The sequence below is a fragment of the Diaphorina citri genome, unplaced genomic scaffold (genome assembly GCF_000475195.1).
Source record: "Diaphorina citri unplaced genomic scaffold, Diaci psyllid genome assembly version 1.1 scaffold27, whole genome shotgun sequence".
NCBI classification, from domain to species: domain Eukaryota; kingdom Metazoa; phylum Arthropoda; class Insecta; order Hemiptera; family Psyllidae; genus Diaphorina; species Diaphorina citri.
In genome coordinates, this window is record NW_007377465.1 from 285,144 (window position 1) to 300,934 (window position 15,791).

Below are 15,791 nucleotides of genomic sequence, written 5' to 3' on the forward strand. Positions count from 1 at the left end.
AAAACTGGTTCCGATAAAATGGTCACACTTAGTTTGTAGGGGAATAATTACCTTAGCTTCATGCGAGTTGGCGGCAGACATATTGTTGCTCCCGGAGGTGGCCGCCGAGTACGAGTTGATCTTGGCGGAAATGTCGGCCGCCTTGGAAATGTCGGCTATCATAGCCTCGTACGTTTTCCTCTGTATAGACGCCGCACTCTCGCCTCTATCCCTCGACGAGGCAGTGCTAGACGCATGGGCATGCTTGATATTGTGCTGCCCCTGCATGAGTGAGTTGTGCAGGGCCGCTTGTTGCTTGAGGAGTAGGTTGTGCTGTTCAGCGTTACTCAGGTATTGGGAGAATGGGTCGAAGCCGAGGGAGGCAGACAGCTGCTTGCTGGAGGAGCGGGATTTGGATGACGAGGAAGAGGACAGAGGTGGCTGACTTTGAGAGGATGGCACTGGGGAGAGAGGAGAGATAGAAACATTGTTAGTCATAGAGATAGAAACAGGTTTACGCTTGGACATAAGACGCATACCCAGCCTATCCTACGCCATCTCGCCTCACATAGCTTCAACACCGATTCTGTTTATCTCGATTGAGTAATTGAGACCGACATAATTGAACAAGATTTATTTTTTAGGTGAGGTTTTATGGCGATACTTGAAGCTTCATTATTACACTTACCTACTAGATCATGAAATTTTCGTCATAGGCATAAAATTAAGGCACCTTCAAAACCTCCCTCGAAAAATATCTTAAAGGCTCACAGCGAAGAAAGAAAAATCAGTGGTTGGGTGGAAGAGTTTTTCTAGCTCACCTGTAATGTACACAGGAATAAAGTAAATAGAGAGCGGCGTCTCAAACCTAACACACACTTAGGTTCATACAGAGCGGAGGTTAAGTTACAGTTTAGTAACCATGTTGTCAATTATCGTAAAACAGTTCCCATCAACCTTCTAGAGTTATTAACACAGAGTAAGCCAAGTGTCTACAGGTTTGTTGTCTATTTGCCATCGCTCGCACTATCTTCTGCTTGCATAGCAGCTCTTGCTAATCTAGCGGCTGCCGCAGCTGCAGCTCTACCTGCACTACTCCTCAGGTTTTTCCTCTCTACTACTGTTTCATCTATCATAGGAGGCAGCGTGGATTTCTTACTTCTAGGTTTCCTCTGCTTCTTATTGGCCGCATTATCATCTTTATCTTCTACTTTGTTGCTCGTTGATTGTTGATCTTCAGTGTTAGGATCTGAGGGTGGTGCTGCATGTTCCTCGCTAGGGAGAGGTTTCGTCTCCTCTTCCTGAGTTAGTACAGGAGGGGGAGGGGTAGGGGTTTGAGATTGGGAGGTGGGAGGAGGGCGGGGAGGTTCTGTATGTTCTAGCACTGGAGGCTCTAGGACAGGAGGTGCTTCATCAGGTGGAGGAGGCTCGGGAGGTTTCTTGGTTAGTTCTAGGCTAGGTAATAAGTCGTTACTAGGGTTTGTATTATTACTAGTAGGTTTAGGTTCAGGCGTTCTATCACGGGGAGGAGGGGGGAGAGGTTGAGGGGTGCTACCTCTAGCAGCAGTCACAGTCTTATTTTCTTCTTTAAGCGTATGAGGAGGGGGTGGGGGAGGAGGAGCAAGTCTTTCTTCTACATGTTGTGAGATGGGGGGCATCTTAGATACAGGAGGCACAGGGATAGAGATATTTTTTATTTACATAGTACTTAAGACTTGATTCAAGCTCACACATATGTATATTTGTCTTCCAAAGATCTTCCTCCATTTTATCCATCATTTTAGTTTTAGCTATAGTAAATGTTCAATGTTTAAAACTACCTGATACCTACTGGAATTTTATAATACTTATGTAGGTATTTATGTATGTAAAAGCTCATTATGTAATACGTACTATAAGTATTGTCTCAGTTTGCCATAGAATGAGTGCTTAATTACTTATTTTTCCCCTTGGTTTGGCGGATTCGAGTCGTTTTTCCCCTATGTTTTTCCTTTCTTTCAGACCACCGTTCTATGGATGAACTGGGACTTCTTACTTTCTATTACTGTACAGTATAGGGAACCTAATTAGAAAATATTGAAAAAAATCAAATCGATTCTTATTTTCAAAATCGGAAAATGGGTGAAAATATTAATTTTTGAGGTCCTCGGAGTCTGATAAAGGGGATTTTAGCGAACGGTACATATGTTTGTGTGTGCCTATTGATTACCTTTATTTATTTTTGGTAAAATAATTTATTTTAAAATAATAAGGCACAATACTTACGCAATTCTTCTTCATCATAAGTTTACTGAGTGTGTCGTCCAGTTTACTCTTGTGCTTTCTGCTTGGCATGGAGAAGTCCTGTACTTCGTTGTGCGATGAGGAATGATCCTTGGCAGACAGATCCAGACCTACACTCTCGCCTGAGCTAGCAGCTGCCACACTACTCACTATGCTGGCCCCATGAGCTTTCGGTAAACTAGAAGCACAAGAAAATGCATTATTAGTGTGGTTATATGGAAAAGGGCGAGATAGACCGAAGAAAAGGTGGCAAGACCTGGGTGAGAAAAGTTTATCAGGACACGAGGTACACAGTAGGGCTGCTTGGAAGAGGCAAGAAACGATGACCCTATTTAAATAGGAAAAGGCTAGGAAGAAGAAGTGTGGTTCGATTCCCGGCCGGGGCGAACTTTATCTTTAACAGGTAATGTTTGTTCTCGGAAGGCCTGGTTAGAATCTGTGAATTTATTCTGTACCACATACACAAGACCTTGCCTTACTGTATAAACAGGGTATATTCTTTCAAATCTTCATAAAAAATACCATTTAATAAATTCAGCCCACGTCAATAATCTCAAGAGTACAAAGCCTACAATCAGGGTCGGATCCTTACCTAGCAGACAGGTCCATGGGGCTGTAGGCGCCCGTGCCCCCAGGCGCGGTCGTAGGTTTGGGCAGAGAGGACGAATGTGCTTGAGCTGAGAACTTGAGATCAAACGGCATGGATAGGACACGGGGAGTACTAGTAGAGTGCTGGTGAGCAGGAGGAGGCTGTAGGGAGGTCACTGGGGTAGAACGTCTGAAATAGTGAGAAGTAGAAAGTTGTTATTAGATTATTACCAAGCGCTAGGTTTTGAATTCCATTTTCAGCCCGGGGTTGAGGATCATTTTCGGAACCTCCTTCTCTCTTTGATTTCGGGACCATAAGACCTCAGTGGTTACAATTCTCTCTGCATTCCGCCCCTGGTGGGCGATCGGTTACAGTTCCCTCTATCAAACCTCACAATACCTCCTTCTCTCTTTGATTTCGGGACCATAAGACCTCAGTGGTTACAATTCTCTCTGCATTCCGCCCCTGGTGGGCGATCGGTTACATTTCCCTCTATCAAACCTCACAAAAAAGCCATTCTAGTTAGCCATGTTCATCATACACAAAAAGCCCACTCCGAGGTTTAGGTGTAGGGGGCAAACAGCCCTAAAGGATGGGTTATTTGGGCCTTACCACTAGATTCGTCATTATTTACATTTGGTTTATCACATGTGTCACTCATCTCCTTTTCTTTCACTTCAACGGTGACTTCCTTGCTCTCTTCAACTTTCTCCTCTTTCTTAAGCGTTTCTATTATCTCCTTCCCATCCGCTGTTATTTTCTTCACAATAGTTTCACCAGTTTTCTCGTCAAGTTCTTCGAATTGTTCCACTATTTTCTCACTGTCGGGTGAGGTTTTCTCTTCTGGTTTGTCCACTTCCATGACCTCATCCTCTTTCTTATCATTGGTTTTATCCTTGTTTTCTTCACTAGTTTCATCCTTGGACTCGGTTGGGTTTGTGCTAGGTGCTACTTCTTCGTTAGTTACTGGCACCGTTTCCTCAGACTTGGGTTTATCAGTCTCTTCTTTATTTTCACTCTTTTCTTCTATACTGTCTTCACTTTTCTCTTTCACTTCCTTGTTGTTATTTGACGCATCATCTTTACTCTTATCGTCTTCGCTATTGGAATTTTGTTTCTCTTGATTTTCATCGGATTTGTTTTCACTCTTTTCATTAGATTCAGTCGGGGTTTCTTGTTTCTTCTCTTCGTTCTCACCAGGAACATTTTCTTCTTTCTTCTCGCTATCTCCAGCATTAGCAGCTGCTTCATCCACCTCCATTTTGACATCTGGCGTTTTACTTTCTTCTGTTTTATCATCAGGTTTGACTTGGAGTGGAGTATCGGTTGTGGCTTCTTCTTGTTTCACACTCGTAGTGGCAGGCGCTGGTACTTTCTCAATTTTCAGCGTCCCTTCTCCTTTCTCTAATTTGACCACAATTTGGTTCTTGTCGATTTGCAGGAAGTCTTCGGATCGTTCTGACTTGATAGAGATGGAAGCATTGTCTTTCAGACTGGCCTGCACTGCGGTGAGTAGGTTCTTGCGTACAATATCTCGGAATGAGAGCTCGGGATCATTTAGAATGAAGAAATCAGTGCGTCCCAATCCGTGCCTGAAATCAAACGAGAGATTATAAGCACTGGGTCTACTAATACTAAGGAATAGTAAGGCGTCAAAGAAAATGTCCTATTTAGGAGTTCATCACATTATCTGTAGACCTTTCTTCAAGGCGAAATACTTCGACAAAGCAAATATTACTCAACCCAGAGCACGAAATTAATTTTTTATTTAATTTTACTCCTTAAAATTTTAAAGATCCCGAAAATCTTAGTACCTACTTCACCCAACCCCAACTCATTCCTTCAATCAATTACTTTATGAACATTTCAATACAATATAATTTTACGGGAGATGGGGTCGAATTAAGCATTGAACATTAATAAAACCAGAGGTTTCACTTACTTGGCAACTCCTACTAGCAGATCCTTATCATGTTTGCCTGGGAGCCACCAGTCGGGTACATCGGCAGAAACTTGACACAGAGCCAGACGTTCTTCCAGTAGAGGATGTGGCAGAATTACCTGAAGAATGGAAACAAAACATTTATTGTGATATTTACTTTTTATTGTATTTTTAAATGTTGACTACTTAAGTACATGCAGAAAATAGGTATTGTTACCAAAATTGAAAATAATAATAAAAATAAAATAAAACTCTAAGCATAATGGGACATCTTGTGGTAAGCTGACAGTGTAGGATGGTGTTGTGTATGATGGTGGTTTCGAACCAGTGTATTTCGGTTTTCCAATATCCAATATTGGCTAGAGGGAATTGATTCAATCCTCAGTCTTGGTTTTCACTCTGGTGAGTCTACACAAAATAAATTCGTTCCAATGTTCTATTTTCAAAGTGACCTTTTCTTACTACATTAGAACTCCAATTCAACAGATGGGTTTCACCAACCTTCTTTTAAACCTTAACAGCCTGTTAAGCCTATGCAAATCAAGTGGAACTTAAAAGGCCTCTTTGAGGCTGAAAAAATATTGGTGAAACCGACAATAAAGCACATGAATATTCATTGCTTTAGTACAGGTGAACTCAGAAAAATCCTAGCTCACACTTGATACAACATGGAACTCACTCTGCAACCTCTTACCTCTGTACGTATTGGGATTGGGAGTAAGATCCGACTCATTGACTGAGTAGTTCTCTTTATCATGACTCACCTGTCGTATTTTGCTGAGCAGGTTGATTCGTTCGAGAGCCCTGGTACTTTCTCAATTTTCAGCGTCCCTTCTCCTTTCTCTAATTTGACCACAATTTGGTTCTTGTCGATTTGCAGGAAGTCTTCGGAGCGTTCTGACTTGATAGAGATGGAAGCATTGTCTTTCAGACTGGCCTGCACTGCGGTGAGTAGGTTCTTGCGTACAATGTCTCGGAATGAGAGCTCGGGATCATTTAGAATGAAGAAATCAGTGCGTCCCAATCCGTGCCTGAAATCAAAAAAGAGATTATAAGCACTGGGTCTACTAATACTAAGGAATAGTAAGGCGTTAAAGAAAATGTCCTATCTAGGAGTTCATCACATCATCTGTAGACCTTTCTTCAAGGCGAAATACTTCGACAAAGCAAATATTACTCAACACAGAGCACCAAATTAATTTTTCATTTAATTTTACTCCTTAAAATTTTAAAGATCCCGAAAATCTTAGTATCTACTTCACCCAACCCCAACTCATTCCTTCAATCAATTACTTTATGAACATTTCAATACAATATAATTGAATACTATATTTACGGGACATGGGGCCGAATTTAACATTGAACATTGAACATTAATAAAATCAGAGGTTTCACTTACTTGGCAACTCCTACTAGCAGATCCTTATCATGTTTGCCTGGGAGCCACCAGTCGGGTACATCGGCAGATACTTGACACAGAGCCAGACGTTCTTCCAGTAGAGGATGAGGCAGAATTACCTGAAGAATGGAAACAAAACATTTATTGAGATATCTGTTTTTTATTGTATTCTTATGTAAGTAGTAACTAAGTACATGCAGAAAATAGGTATTGTTACCAAAATTAAAAATAATAATAAAAATGAAATAAAACTCTAAGCATAATGGGACATCTTGTGGTAAGCTGACAGTGTAGGATGGGTTTCGCCAACCTTCTTTTAAACCCTAACAGCCTGTTAAGCCTATGCAAATCAAGTGGAACTTAAAAGGCCTCTTTGAGGCTGAAAAAATATTGGTGAAACCGACCATAAAGCACTTGAATATTCATTGCTTTAGTACAGGTGAACTCAGAAAAATCCTAGCTCACACTTGATAAAACATGGAACTCACTCTGCAACCTCTTACCTCTGTACGTATAGGGAGTAAGATCCGACTCATTGACTGAGTAGTTCTCTTTATCATGACTCACCTGTCGTATTTTGCTGAGCAGGTTGATTCGTTCGAGAGCCCGTCTGGCCCTCTCCTCTGGCATCGTCTCTACAGGGTAGTCCATCAGTTCTTCCTCCTCAGTAAGCTTGATACCACATACACGCTTGCACATGGCGTAGAACGAGCGATAGTACTCGGTCATGGTCTCGTCAAACTTCTTGTCTAGCCGGGACAGCGTGCGGAACTTACTCCAGTCATACCTGCAGGAAATGATGGGTAGGGATTTAATTAATAAAATAAATAATTAATTACAAATTATTTATTTTTACATAAACATGAACAAAATAAACAAAATGAAGAAAACATTGTCCAGTGCCTCCCCAAATAACTGTTTGGAACATCAGATGACACATTATCTGCAGTCATGCTGAGAGTCTCTTCACAAATTTTGGGGATATCACAGTACCTATTACTAAGAGCATCCTTTACCAATTCAACTCTAAAATACTCTAATTTTCTAACTTTCTTTTTCGAGAGCCCGTCTGGCCCTCTCCTCTGGCATCGTCTCTACAGGGTAGTCCATCAGTTCTTCCTCCTCAGTAAGCTTGATACCACATACACGCTTGCACATGGCGTAGAACGAGCGATAGTACTCGGTCATGGTCTCGTCAAACTTCTTGTCTAGCCGGGACAGCGTGCGGAACTTACTCCAGTCATACCTGCAAGAAATGATGGGTAGGGATTTGATTAATAAAATAAACAATTAATTACAAATTATTTACATTTACATAAACATGAACAAAATAAGCAAAATGAAGAAAACATTGTCCAGTGCCTTCCCAAATAACTGTTTGGAACATCAGACGCATAATCTGCAGTCATGCTGAGAGCCTCTTCACAAATTTTGGGTATATCACAGTACCTAATAAATACTAAGAGCATCCTTTACCAATTCAACTCTAAAATCCTCTAATTTTCTAACTTTCTTTTTACTCTGGTATAGACAACATCGCGTGGCTACTCGATTAAAGTAGCCGCTCAATTGTCCTTACGAGACTGACTACACTTCAGAAACCAAGCACAGAGCGGGATAAATCTCGACTCAGCAGGGCATTGAACTCGGAACCTTCGGTATGCAAGCTTAGAGTGATACGGTGATAAACTCTCGGCCATGAGGGTTACGGGGTCAAAAGTTAGACGTTATTGTGGGGATTGACTAAAAAAAACTATGTACAATAATCGTGGTTCTATTCATTAACTACCTCTGGAATGATTTTAATCTTGGTAGAGAACGAGCGATAGTACTCGGTCATGGTCTCGTCAAACTTCTTGTCTAGCCGGGACAGCGTGCGGAACTTACTCCAGTCATACCTGCAGGAAATGATGGGTAGGGATTATTGTTTGAATTAACAGAAGTTCGAAATGACAATTATCTGCAGTCATGCTGAGAAAGCCTATTTACAACTTTTTGGGATAACTCGGCATTATTAAGAGCATCCTTTACCAATAAAATTAATCCTCTAATTTTCTCAAAACTCTGTAGCTTTCTTTTAACTCTTGTAACGTCGGCATCGCTACTCGAATAACTCGACTTAACTAGAGTACTCATTGTTCTTCACGAGGGTGACTGCAATTCGCAAACCAAGTACAGAGCTGAATAAACCCAACTCTGCTGGGAATTGAACCCGGAACCTTTGGTATGCAAGCCTAGAGTGATACATTCTCAGCCATGGAGGTAGCGGATGGTCAAGAGTTTAAAAAAAAAGGTATTGTGGGGTTTGATCAAAAAGAACAACTACTTCACTGATTAACCACCTCTGGGATCATTTTAATCTTGGTTCACCTAAGTATGTAAGTATGTAATTTATTATTCTACACTTCGGAAACCAAGCACAGAGCGGGATAAATTTCGACTCAGCAGGGAATTGAACTCGGAACCTTCGGTATGCAAGCTTAGAGTGATACGGTGATACACTCTCGGCCATGAGGGTTACGGGGTCAAAAGTTAGAAGTTACTGTGGGGATTGATTAAAAAAAACTATGTACAATAATCGTGGTTCTATTGTACTTCATTAACTACCTCTGGAATGATTTTAATCTTGGTAGATTCAAATTCAAATGCATACCTATTCTTCACTCTGTCATATTCCACTCCATAGGTAGACACAGTACGATAGAAATCTTGCTCCTCTCGTCTCGACCATTTCTTCTGATGAACTTCCAGTCTCTGTCTCTCTCGCTCCTTGATGATTTGGTCGATTTTCTCTTTCCGTTCCACTTTCTGTAGACAGAACAAAACCAACCTGTTGAAGGTTTAATCAGTTGTGAGCTTGTGAGGATATGTAGTTACCCACATTAGTCTCATTCGAGTAGGAAAACAAAGTACTCTGTAACACGGAAGAGAGAAAAGCACATGAGTAAGTAGCAAGATTCCTATAGGGTCTGATGAAAAAGCTGAGTGGTCAAGAACACTGACTAATGACCCAGAGGTGCTGGGTTCAAATTCCGGCCAGGGCGGAAATTTTCTAACCATACTTTTCCAAAAAACACAAGAGGAAATAGAAAACGGTCACTTTTCGGCCATACCTGGTCCAGAAGCAGCTGGATGATTCCTGACACTTGTTACAGTCCGATGCTGCACATTGCAACTCCTTACAGGTGTTCACATTACGCACGGACGTACACTTGTTACCGGAATCACAGGCCACACTCTCCGGAATACAGTGCCCGCGCCCGCAGTTTGCACACCACTTGCACGGCTGATGATGGAAATAAAACGAGAATTAGACCACGAACAAATTGAATGCAGTAGCAGTATTGTCGATTGTCGTTTACCACAAAATAAATAATAATAACAATAAAAAAAATCGTATTTTCCTTTCCCACTTTCTCCCTTTCTGAAGCTCGTTTGCCCTCTTTTGGTGTTTCCGAAAGAAAAATACAACTTAAGATAAGGCTTATATTATAAGCATAATCTTTTTATATTCTTCTACCAAAAGTTTCGTCAACCGCGTAGACATTAAGTTATTTTCCTTTCGGCAAACTGAATACTGAGGTCAATTTTCAACTCAAACTAGGTTGGCGTTCGACAGTGAGAATATCATGCATAAATTATTTCCTATTACATACCTGTTCTTGGTCCTAGAGTCTCGCCAACTTTGTACTCTTTGTACGCTTTATAGAGGAAACTCCTGAAGAGCAGAAAGGAGTTTTTTATCTTCCTTTTTTTTTCAGGCCCTAGAAGGCCTGTTAAGGCTCCATTTGATTTGTATAAGCTTAACAGGGCCGTTAAGTTAACAGGCTGTTAGGGGCAAAAAAGGTTGGTGAAAAGTTCTTGGTTCCAGTGTATAGGCCACCTGGCCAGACATTCCGTACAGGTGACGGCATCCTGACATCTCCTATTCATCAACCACTGGGCGTTACATATCTGGCCGTTGTTAGTCGTCGTAGTGCCGTTCTGATTATAACAGGGATCCCGCGAGTCCGGTCCGTTATCATAGCAGAAGTGTTTATCGGTGCGCAAGACAGCGCAGTAGGAGCAGCCCAGATATTTCCTTTGAAATAAAACACATTCGTCATCAGTATGTTTAAGACAAAAGAAAAATATGGAAAACGCCTTTAGTAAAAGAGCCTTCCTTACCTTTGGGCCTTAAGTACCAATAATTAAGACGGTAAAGCCCTATAATAAAAGAGCCTTACTTTCGGGCCTTGAAGTACTATTAATTGACCTCAGTAACTTAGTATCCAAGAATTGTGCCCACCTCACCTCGTGACCTTCCCCTCCTCCTATGATGAGGGGAGGCAAGACACACAGAGACAGTGGCGAAGGGTCTCCTCGCCAGGGTCATCATCTCTACCACATGACGTCTCCTGGCACGCTGCAGATCTGCTGCTTGCTTTGCTTTCCACGCCACCACACACGAGGCAATACTAAAATCAGGCTCTGTTAATTTATTATACACACGTTATATTTTATTAAATTATTTACTATTAATGTTGCGGATTACTTGTAGATTATTATTGTCTTTAACTTTATTTTATATAAATCTGTGAGAGAAAGGAAATGAGGAGGTTGATGGTGATTTAGAATTAAACAAAGCAGAAACAACTTTGCTTGGGTTTCTTGTCCAGAGAAAAGAAAGGACTGAGTGAGTTATGAAAAAGGATTACTCAGCCTATGAGTCAGATCCTAAACTCTTTAACTCCCACTAGGTCTAGGGAGTTAGGATCTGATTCATTCACCGAGTAGTTCACTGAAAAGAGAAGTTCTTTTTTTATTTCACTCACTCTTCACACATTTCTAATTCCGACTCTGGCTTCTATAACATGATCTCAAAATTCAAATGTTTTGATTAAATGTCAAAATAACACCGTAAAGGTACGGTTTCCTAGCGACGTGTTTTTTGCGTCAATTGTGCGTGGTTAGTATCTGGACGGGTGACGATCTGGGACATCGGGGTGCACTCAGCCTCGTGAGGATAGTTGAAATTCCAGGAAGAGAGCAAGGTGGCTTTAGTTTTAATTCAGGAAGGACTCAATTGAGATCAATGGGGAAGGAAGATCTGACACCAGACAAGAAACAATTTACATATGTAGCTAAGGACGAAAAATATTGGGATAGCTGATAATAATGGTTGCGTTCACAGATAGAGGTAATGGCTCAGGTCACAGATAGAGGTAATAGCTGAGGTCACATATGTACTAGTTCTGTCAGTGGACATTTTTTTTTTTTTAAAGAGGTTAGAGGGAAATGCCAAGGTCTTATCGTTCGGAAAGCGAAGAGAGAAGGAAGACAGGATAGGAGAAAGCCAGAATTAATTTATTAGGTCGAATGGAGATTGTACCATTAATTTGTTCGATGTTACTGGCGTATATTCAACCCTTAGAGCCCCCAAGGTGCGAAAGGCCCCAGAGGGGCACATTCAAGGGCCCCAAAAACCTATTACGTGGAGCACCCCCCATCAATATATTGATCCAGGGGGGCCTTAAGCGAAATCTTGCGGGGCCCGAAGAAGTATATACGCCTCTGCTGCCAAAAATTAAACACATCAAAAAACGAGGGAGAAATAATACCAACGCTTTTGCTCATACAAAGCAAAACAAAACTATGAATTAAGTAAAATCAATAACAACAAAAATAATAAGGTCCAATGTCACCATCACGAAATGTAGAGTGGTTTTAACATTCGGCTAATCAGGTAAGAAATGCTTGATTGAGAATTTTATATCTAAAAGTGACCCAGTCGTTCCGACAACGAACCTTATCCGTTCATAAAATCCGCCCTGGACGGGCATCAAGCCCGCGACCTAGCGCTTACAAGGCAGACTAAGCGGTACCGTCCAAGCTAACTAAGCTGGCACAAAGTACCTAGAAAACATGTTAGTTTTCTATGTACTTTGTGTTAAACCTAGGTAATACTTACTTTTTGGTATTGCTTCCAGTTCTTCAATGTCTTCTTCTAGTTCTCTTTTTCAAACAGCTTTCTCCTTCAAACTCCCGACTGATTTTTTAGCACAACTTTTTCAAACAGAACACCAAAAAACCAGGAACTCAGACAGTGTCTAAATTAAAACTGATCGAAACCTTTCGAAATCATTTCCTCAAACTATTTCCTTATTGTCGTTTGTTTACAAAACACAGTACGGTTCTTTTGTGTTTGCTCCGTGGAAGTTCCAAGAGAAGCTATCGTTATTATTGACTTCAATCACTTGATCAGGGTAAGTCTGATAGAACAGAATATCACAAGTAGAACTTTCAGGCCCTGACGAGGGGCTATTGAGAGATCCTTCTGTACACACGCCCTGGAATGAATAATGTGGAATTAATTTATTGGGCTCTGGATTTCGTTATTTAAAAGAAAATTAATTACAATAAAACACACACCCTGGAATTAATAAAACAGTGGAACTTATTTATTTGACACCGAATTTCGTTATTGTTTAAAGGTAAATTAATTAATTAAACAGTAAAGTATCAATTATACTCTCAATTAAAGTTCCGATTCCTAAAGTAATGAGATGGTAAGTCATAAAAAAGAGCTGAACTAATAGGTAGGTACCTAATAATATTATCATATTATGTGGTGTATTCCTTAGGCCAGCCACTCACTATCAGCTAGACCTTACACCTGATCAGGTCTACCTGATACCTGATAGTGAGTTGCTGGCCTTAGCATAATGGACTTGAGATCTGGAGGTTGGTGCTTCGTGTCGCGCCATCTTGAATTTTCTATGGTTTAATATAAGCGATATCACACCAAAAAGGGGCGAAATTCCGAGAGGAAAATACTCAAAATACAACTTAGATAGGCAGGACGGTCCAAGTTTTGGTCGGGTAATGGAACGCGTAGAGGCGATCTGAAATGAAGGTTCTATTGACGGCATATGTGTAACCACCGAACACGTAGAAACTTTGAGACTGCACATGGAATACGGTACTGTGGCCGTAGATACCTGGAATTCAAACAAACATAATGGTATTATGATATTTATAAAAAAACTGATGTATTTATAAAACTAGATGACATAAAAGAAGAAAAAGAAGAAGAAGAAGAAGAAGAAGAAGAAGAAGAAGAAGAAGAAGAAGAAGAAGAAAAATTGATACAGCACATGTCAGGGAAGGAAGGCGCCTTCATGGCCGAGTGAGTATCACACTAGGCTTGCACTCCGTAGGTCCCGGGTTCGATTCCCGGCTCTGTGCTTGGAGTTTGGGGTGCACTCAGCCTCGTGAGGACAAGTGAGTTGCGACCATTCGCGGCAGTACAAGTCAAAAGAAACAAGCGATGATAAATATGATGATTGAGTAAATGAAAGACTTGTAATGCTGTGATACCCACAAAGTAGTGAAAAAGCTCTTTGCTTTACCACAAAAATTCATGATTTTTGATTTGATTTTCGTTTACCTAGAGGTCCGTTGCCCGAAGTTTCCAAGGTCATCCAGGAGTTGTTGTCCCAGTTATACTCCCACACATGTTTGAGGAAGCCATGCCGCGGACTGAATCCACCAATCAGGATCAAGCTTTCTTCTTCCTTGTCCTCAGAGCGGCGCAGAGTTAGGGTGTGGCCTGCTACAGGGGGAGGAGAGGGGGAGGTCTGAAAACAGTAAGTAGAGAGAAGATTATGGTATAAGTTGAGAGAGGCTGTTTTTTATTATGGTACTTTTTTTTTCTTTTTTGAAGAGGTTTGACAGAGGGAACTGTATCTAACTGCTAAGGTCTTATCGTCCCGAAATTGAAGAGAGAATTACACACCCTATTACTCCAAACTTGTGGACCAAAATCAGAGTCTAGTCTCTCATTAGGTAAGTCGATCGCAAGACTGTATTGAAAATTAAAGTTGATCTTCTTTTGAAAAGGGCTAAGGTCTTACCATTCCGAAAGCGAGAAAGACAGCTGTGCCGAGAACGAACCTCATTTGTTTAGGATAAAATCCGCCCCAGGCGGGAATCGAACCCGCGACCTAGCGCTTACGTTCACTGGCCACCAAGGCAGTATTTTAATTTTTCACGTTATTGCCTTCTATGGCATATTTTGCCACCATACTCTCGACTGATCAGAAATAATTTGGCTCTTCTAATGTTGAACTTCATTGGAATTCTAATCATTCAATCATTGTAATTGTAACCTGCGTTGTTTTAATCATGGTCAAGTGTTTTTAACTTTTTCATTATGTTATTTTTGTTTTAACGCTTCCCTATTGAGAGGCTTGTAACTATTTGTTAGATTGATAAGGGATTACTAAAGCCAATGTATGACGCTGGTTGTTTTCAAAATGCATACAATGAAGCATTGAAAATGTACAGTAGTAGCACTGTACATCGCGACAGCTGCATTGGAAATAACAGTGAATTATCATCTACAAAAGAACGAGTTAATGACAAACAGAGTCTACATCCTGAAATGACCAGAAACAGCGCCATGTCTAATTATATCAAAAGAGGAAGAAGCACACAAGATAATGGATCAAAACAGAGTAAAGCTGATATTCAAGAAGAGTTTTGTGAAAATAAGAAACAAGATGTAAGGAAAGAGTCTGAATCATTAGAACAAAATATAGAAGAGAAAGAAAAGGACACTGATGTATCCACATCCTTGTCCACATATACCACAATGTCCACAGACATACTAAACAATGAATCAAGCGAAAGTCATCTTTTTGTTGAACTACCAAAGAGTGAAGAAACGTACCAAAATGATGACATCATCGAAGAATCTACTTCGCTCAAAGATTTGCAGAATTTTTCAGAATTTAAAATGGGCATTGAAGAAAATATTGGAACAAAAAGTGTTCCTTCATCATACTTTTAAATTTCACAACATTGAATTTTTTTTCTCCCCGCCATTTCTTGGTTTAAATAAAAATAAAATCTGGTAAGACTTACGTGGGATCTCCATAATAGCCAGGCAGACATCGTTCACAGTTCTTGCCCTGTGTGTTATCCTGACATATGCATTCTCCTGTGATGGAATCACACACCCCCAGTACGGAATTGCCATGGCTATTACAGTCACACTTACGGCAGCCTTCCTGTGTTGTGGCATTACCGTAGCTGCCCGCTCTGAAAACAAACCGTACAGGTGCTTACATTGCGGAAAATCTGCGGCAGATTTGCCCACAATAAGAATATGACTCAAATAATTGGTCCACGGTTGGTCCAGTGGTAGAGACTAAAAAGTTCCTTTATCCTTTACCCCGGTAGTCTAAACAGGGAAGCGACGAATTCAACCGCATCGAGCTGAAAAGCTCAATGCTCTAAGCTCTTCGCTCCGCTCTATTTTTAGCCTTAGGGTGGAAGAACTCTTTTAGGTGGATTTCACATCTAGACTGCAACTTGTAGTATACGGCAATTTTCATGTTGAGGACTACATAGTCTTATTGGCCTGTTCACACTTAAACTTGCTTAAACTTGAAGTTTAAGTGTGAACAGACTCAACAGGCCAATAAGACTATGTAGCCCTCAACATGAAAATTGTCGTATAATACAAGTTGCAGTCTAGATGTGAAATCCGCCTTATTGGGTTATTTCCCCTGTCAGAGTGTTGGAATGCTATTTAAGAGTGTCAAGCTTCCTGT

General features: G+C 40.8%; 1 protein-coding gene across 1 annotated transcript in view; it reads right to left on the reverse strand.

Moving 5' to 3' along the window:
* The window catches only part of LOC103510667, a 56,997-nt gene that overhangs the window by 345 nt on the left and 40,861 nt on the right, over positions 1-15,791 (reverse strand). The window contains exons 30-48 of the mRNA XM_026824530.1: positions 15,100-15,274; positions 14,906-14,930; positions 13,622-13,811; positions 13,036-13,172; positions 12,352-12,521; positions 10,494-10,649; positions 10,081-10,273; positions 9,306-9,478; positions 8,846-9,022; positions 8,025-8,090; positions 7,280-7,438; positions 6,760-6,979; positions 6,193-6,311; positions 5,601-5,824; positions 3,433-4,219; positions 2,855-3,040; positions 2,245-2,440; positions 995-1,637; positions 52-440 (exon numbers count right to left, since the gene is read on the reverse strand). Coding sequence (XP_026680331.1) covers positions 52-440; positions 995-1,637; positions 2,245-2,440; positions 2,855-3,040; positions 3,433-4,219; positions 5,601-5,824; positions 6,193-6,311; positions 6,760-6,979; positions 7,280-7,438; positions 8,025-8,090; positions 8,846-9,022; positions 9,306-9,478; positions 10,081-10,273; positions 10,494-10,649; positions 12,352-12,521; positions 13,036-13,172; positions 13,622-13,811; positions 14,906-14,930; positions 15,100-15,274 — 4,385 coding nt within the window. The remainder of the gene's footprint in view (positions 1-51; positions 441-994; positions 1,638-2,244; positions 2,441-2,854; positions 3,041-3,432; positions 4,220-5,600; positions 5,825-6,192; positions 6,312-6,759; positions 6,980-7,279; positions 7,439-8,024; positions 8,091-8,845; positions 9,023-9,305; positions 9,479-10,080; positions 10,274-10,493; positions 10,650-12,351; positions 12,522-13,035; positions 13,173-13,621; positions 13,812-14,905; positions 14,931-15,099; positions 15,275-15,791) is intronic.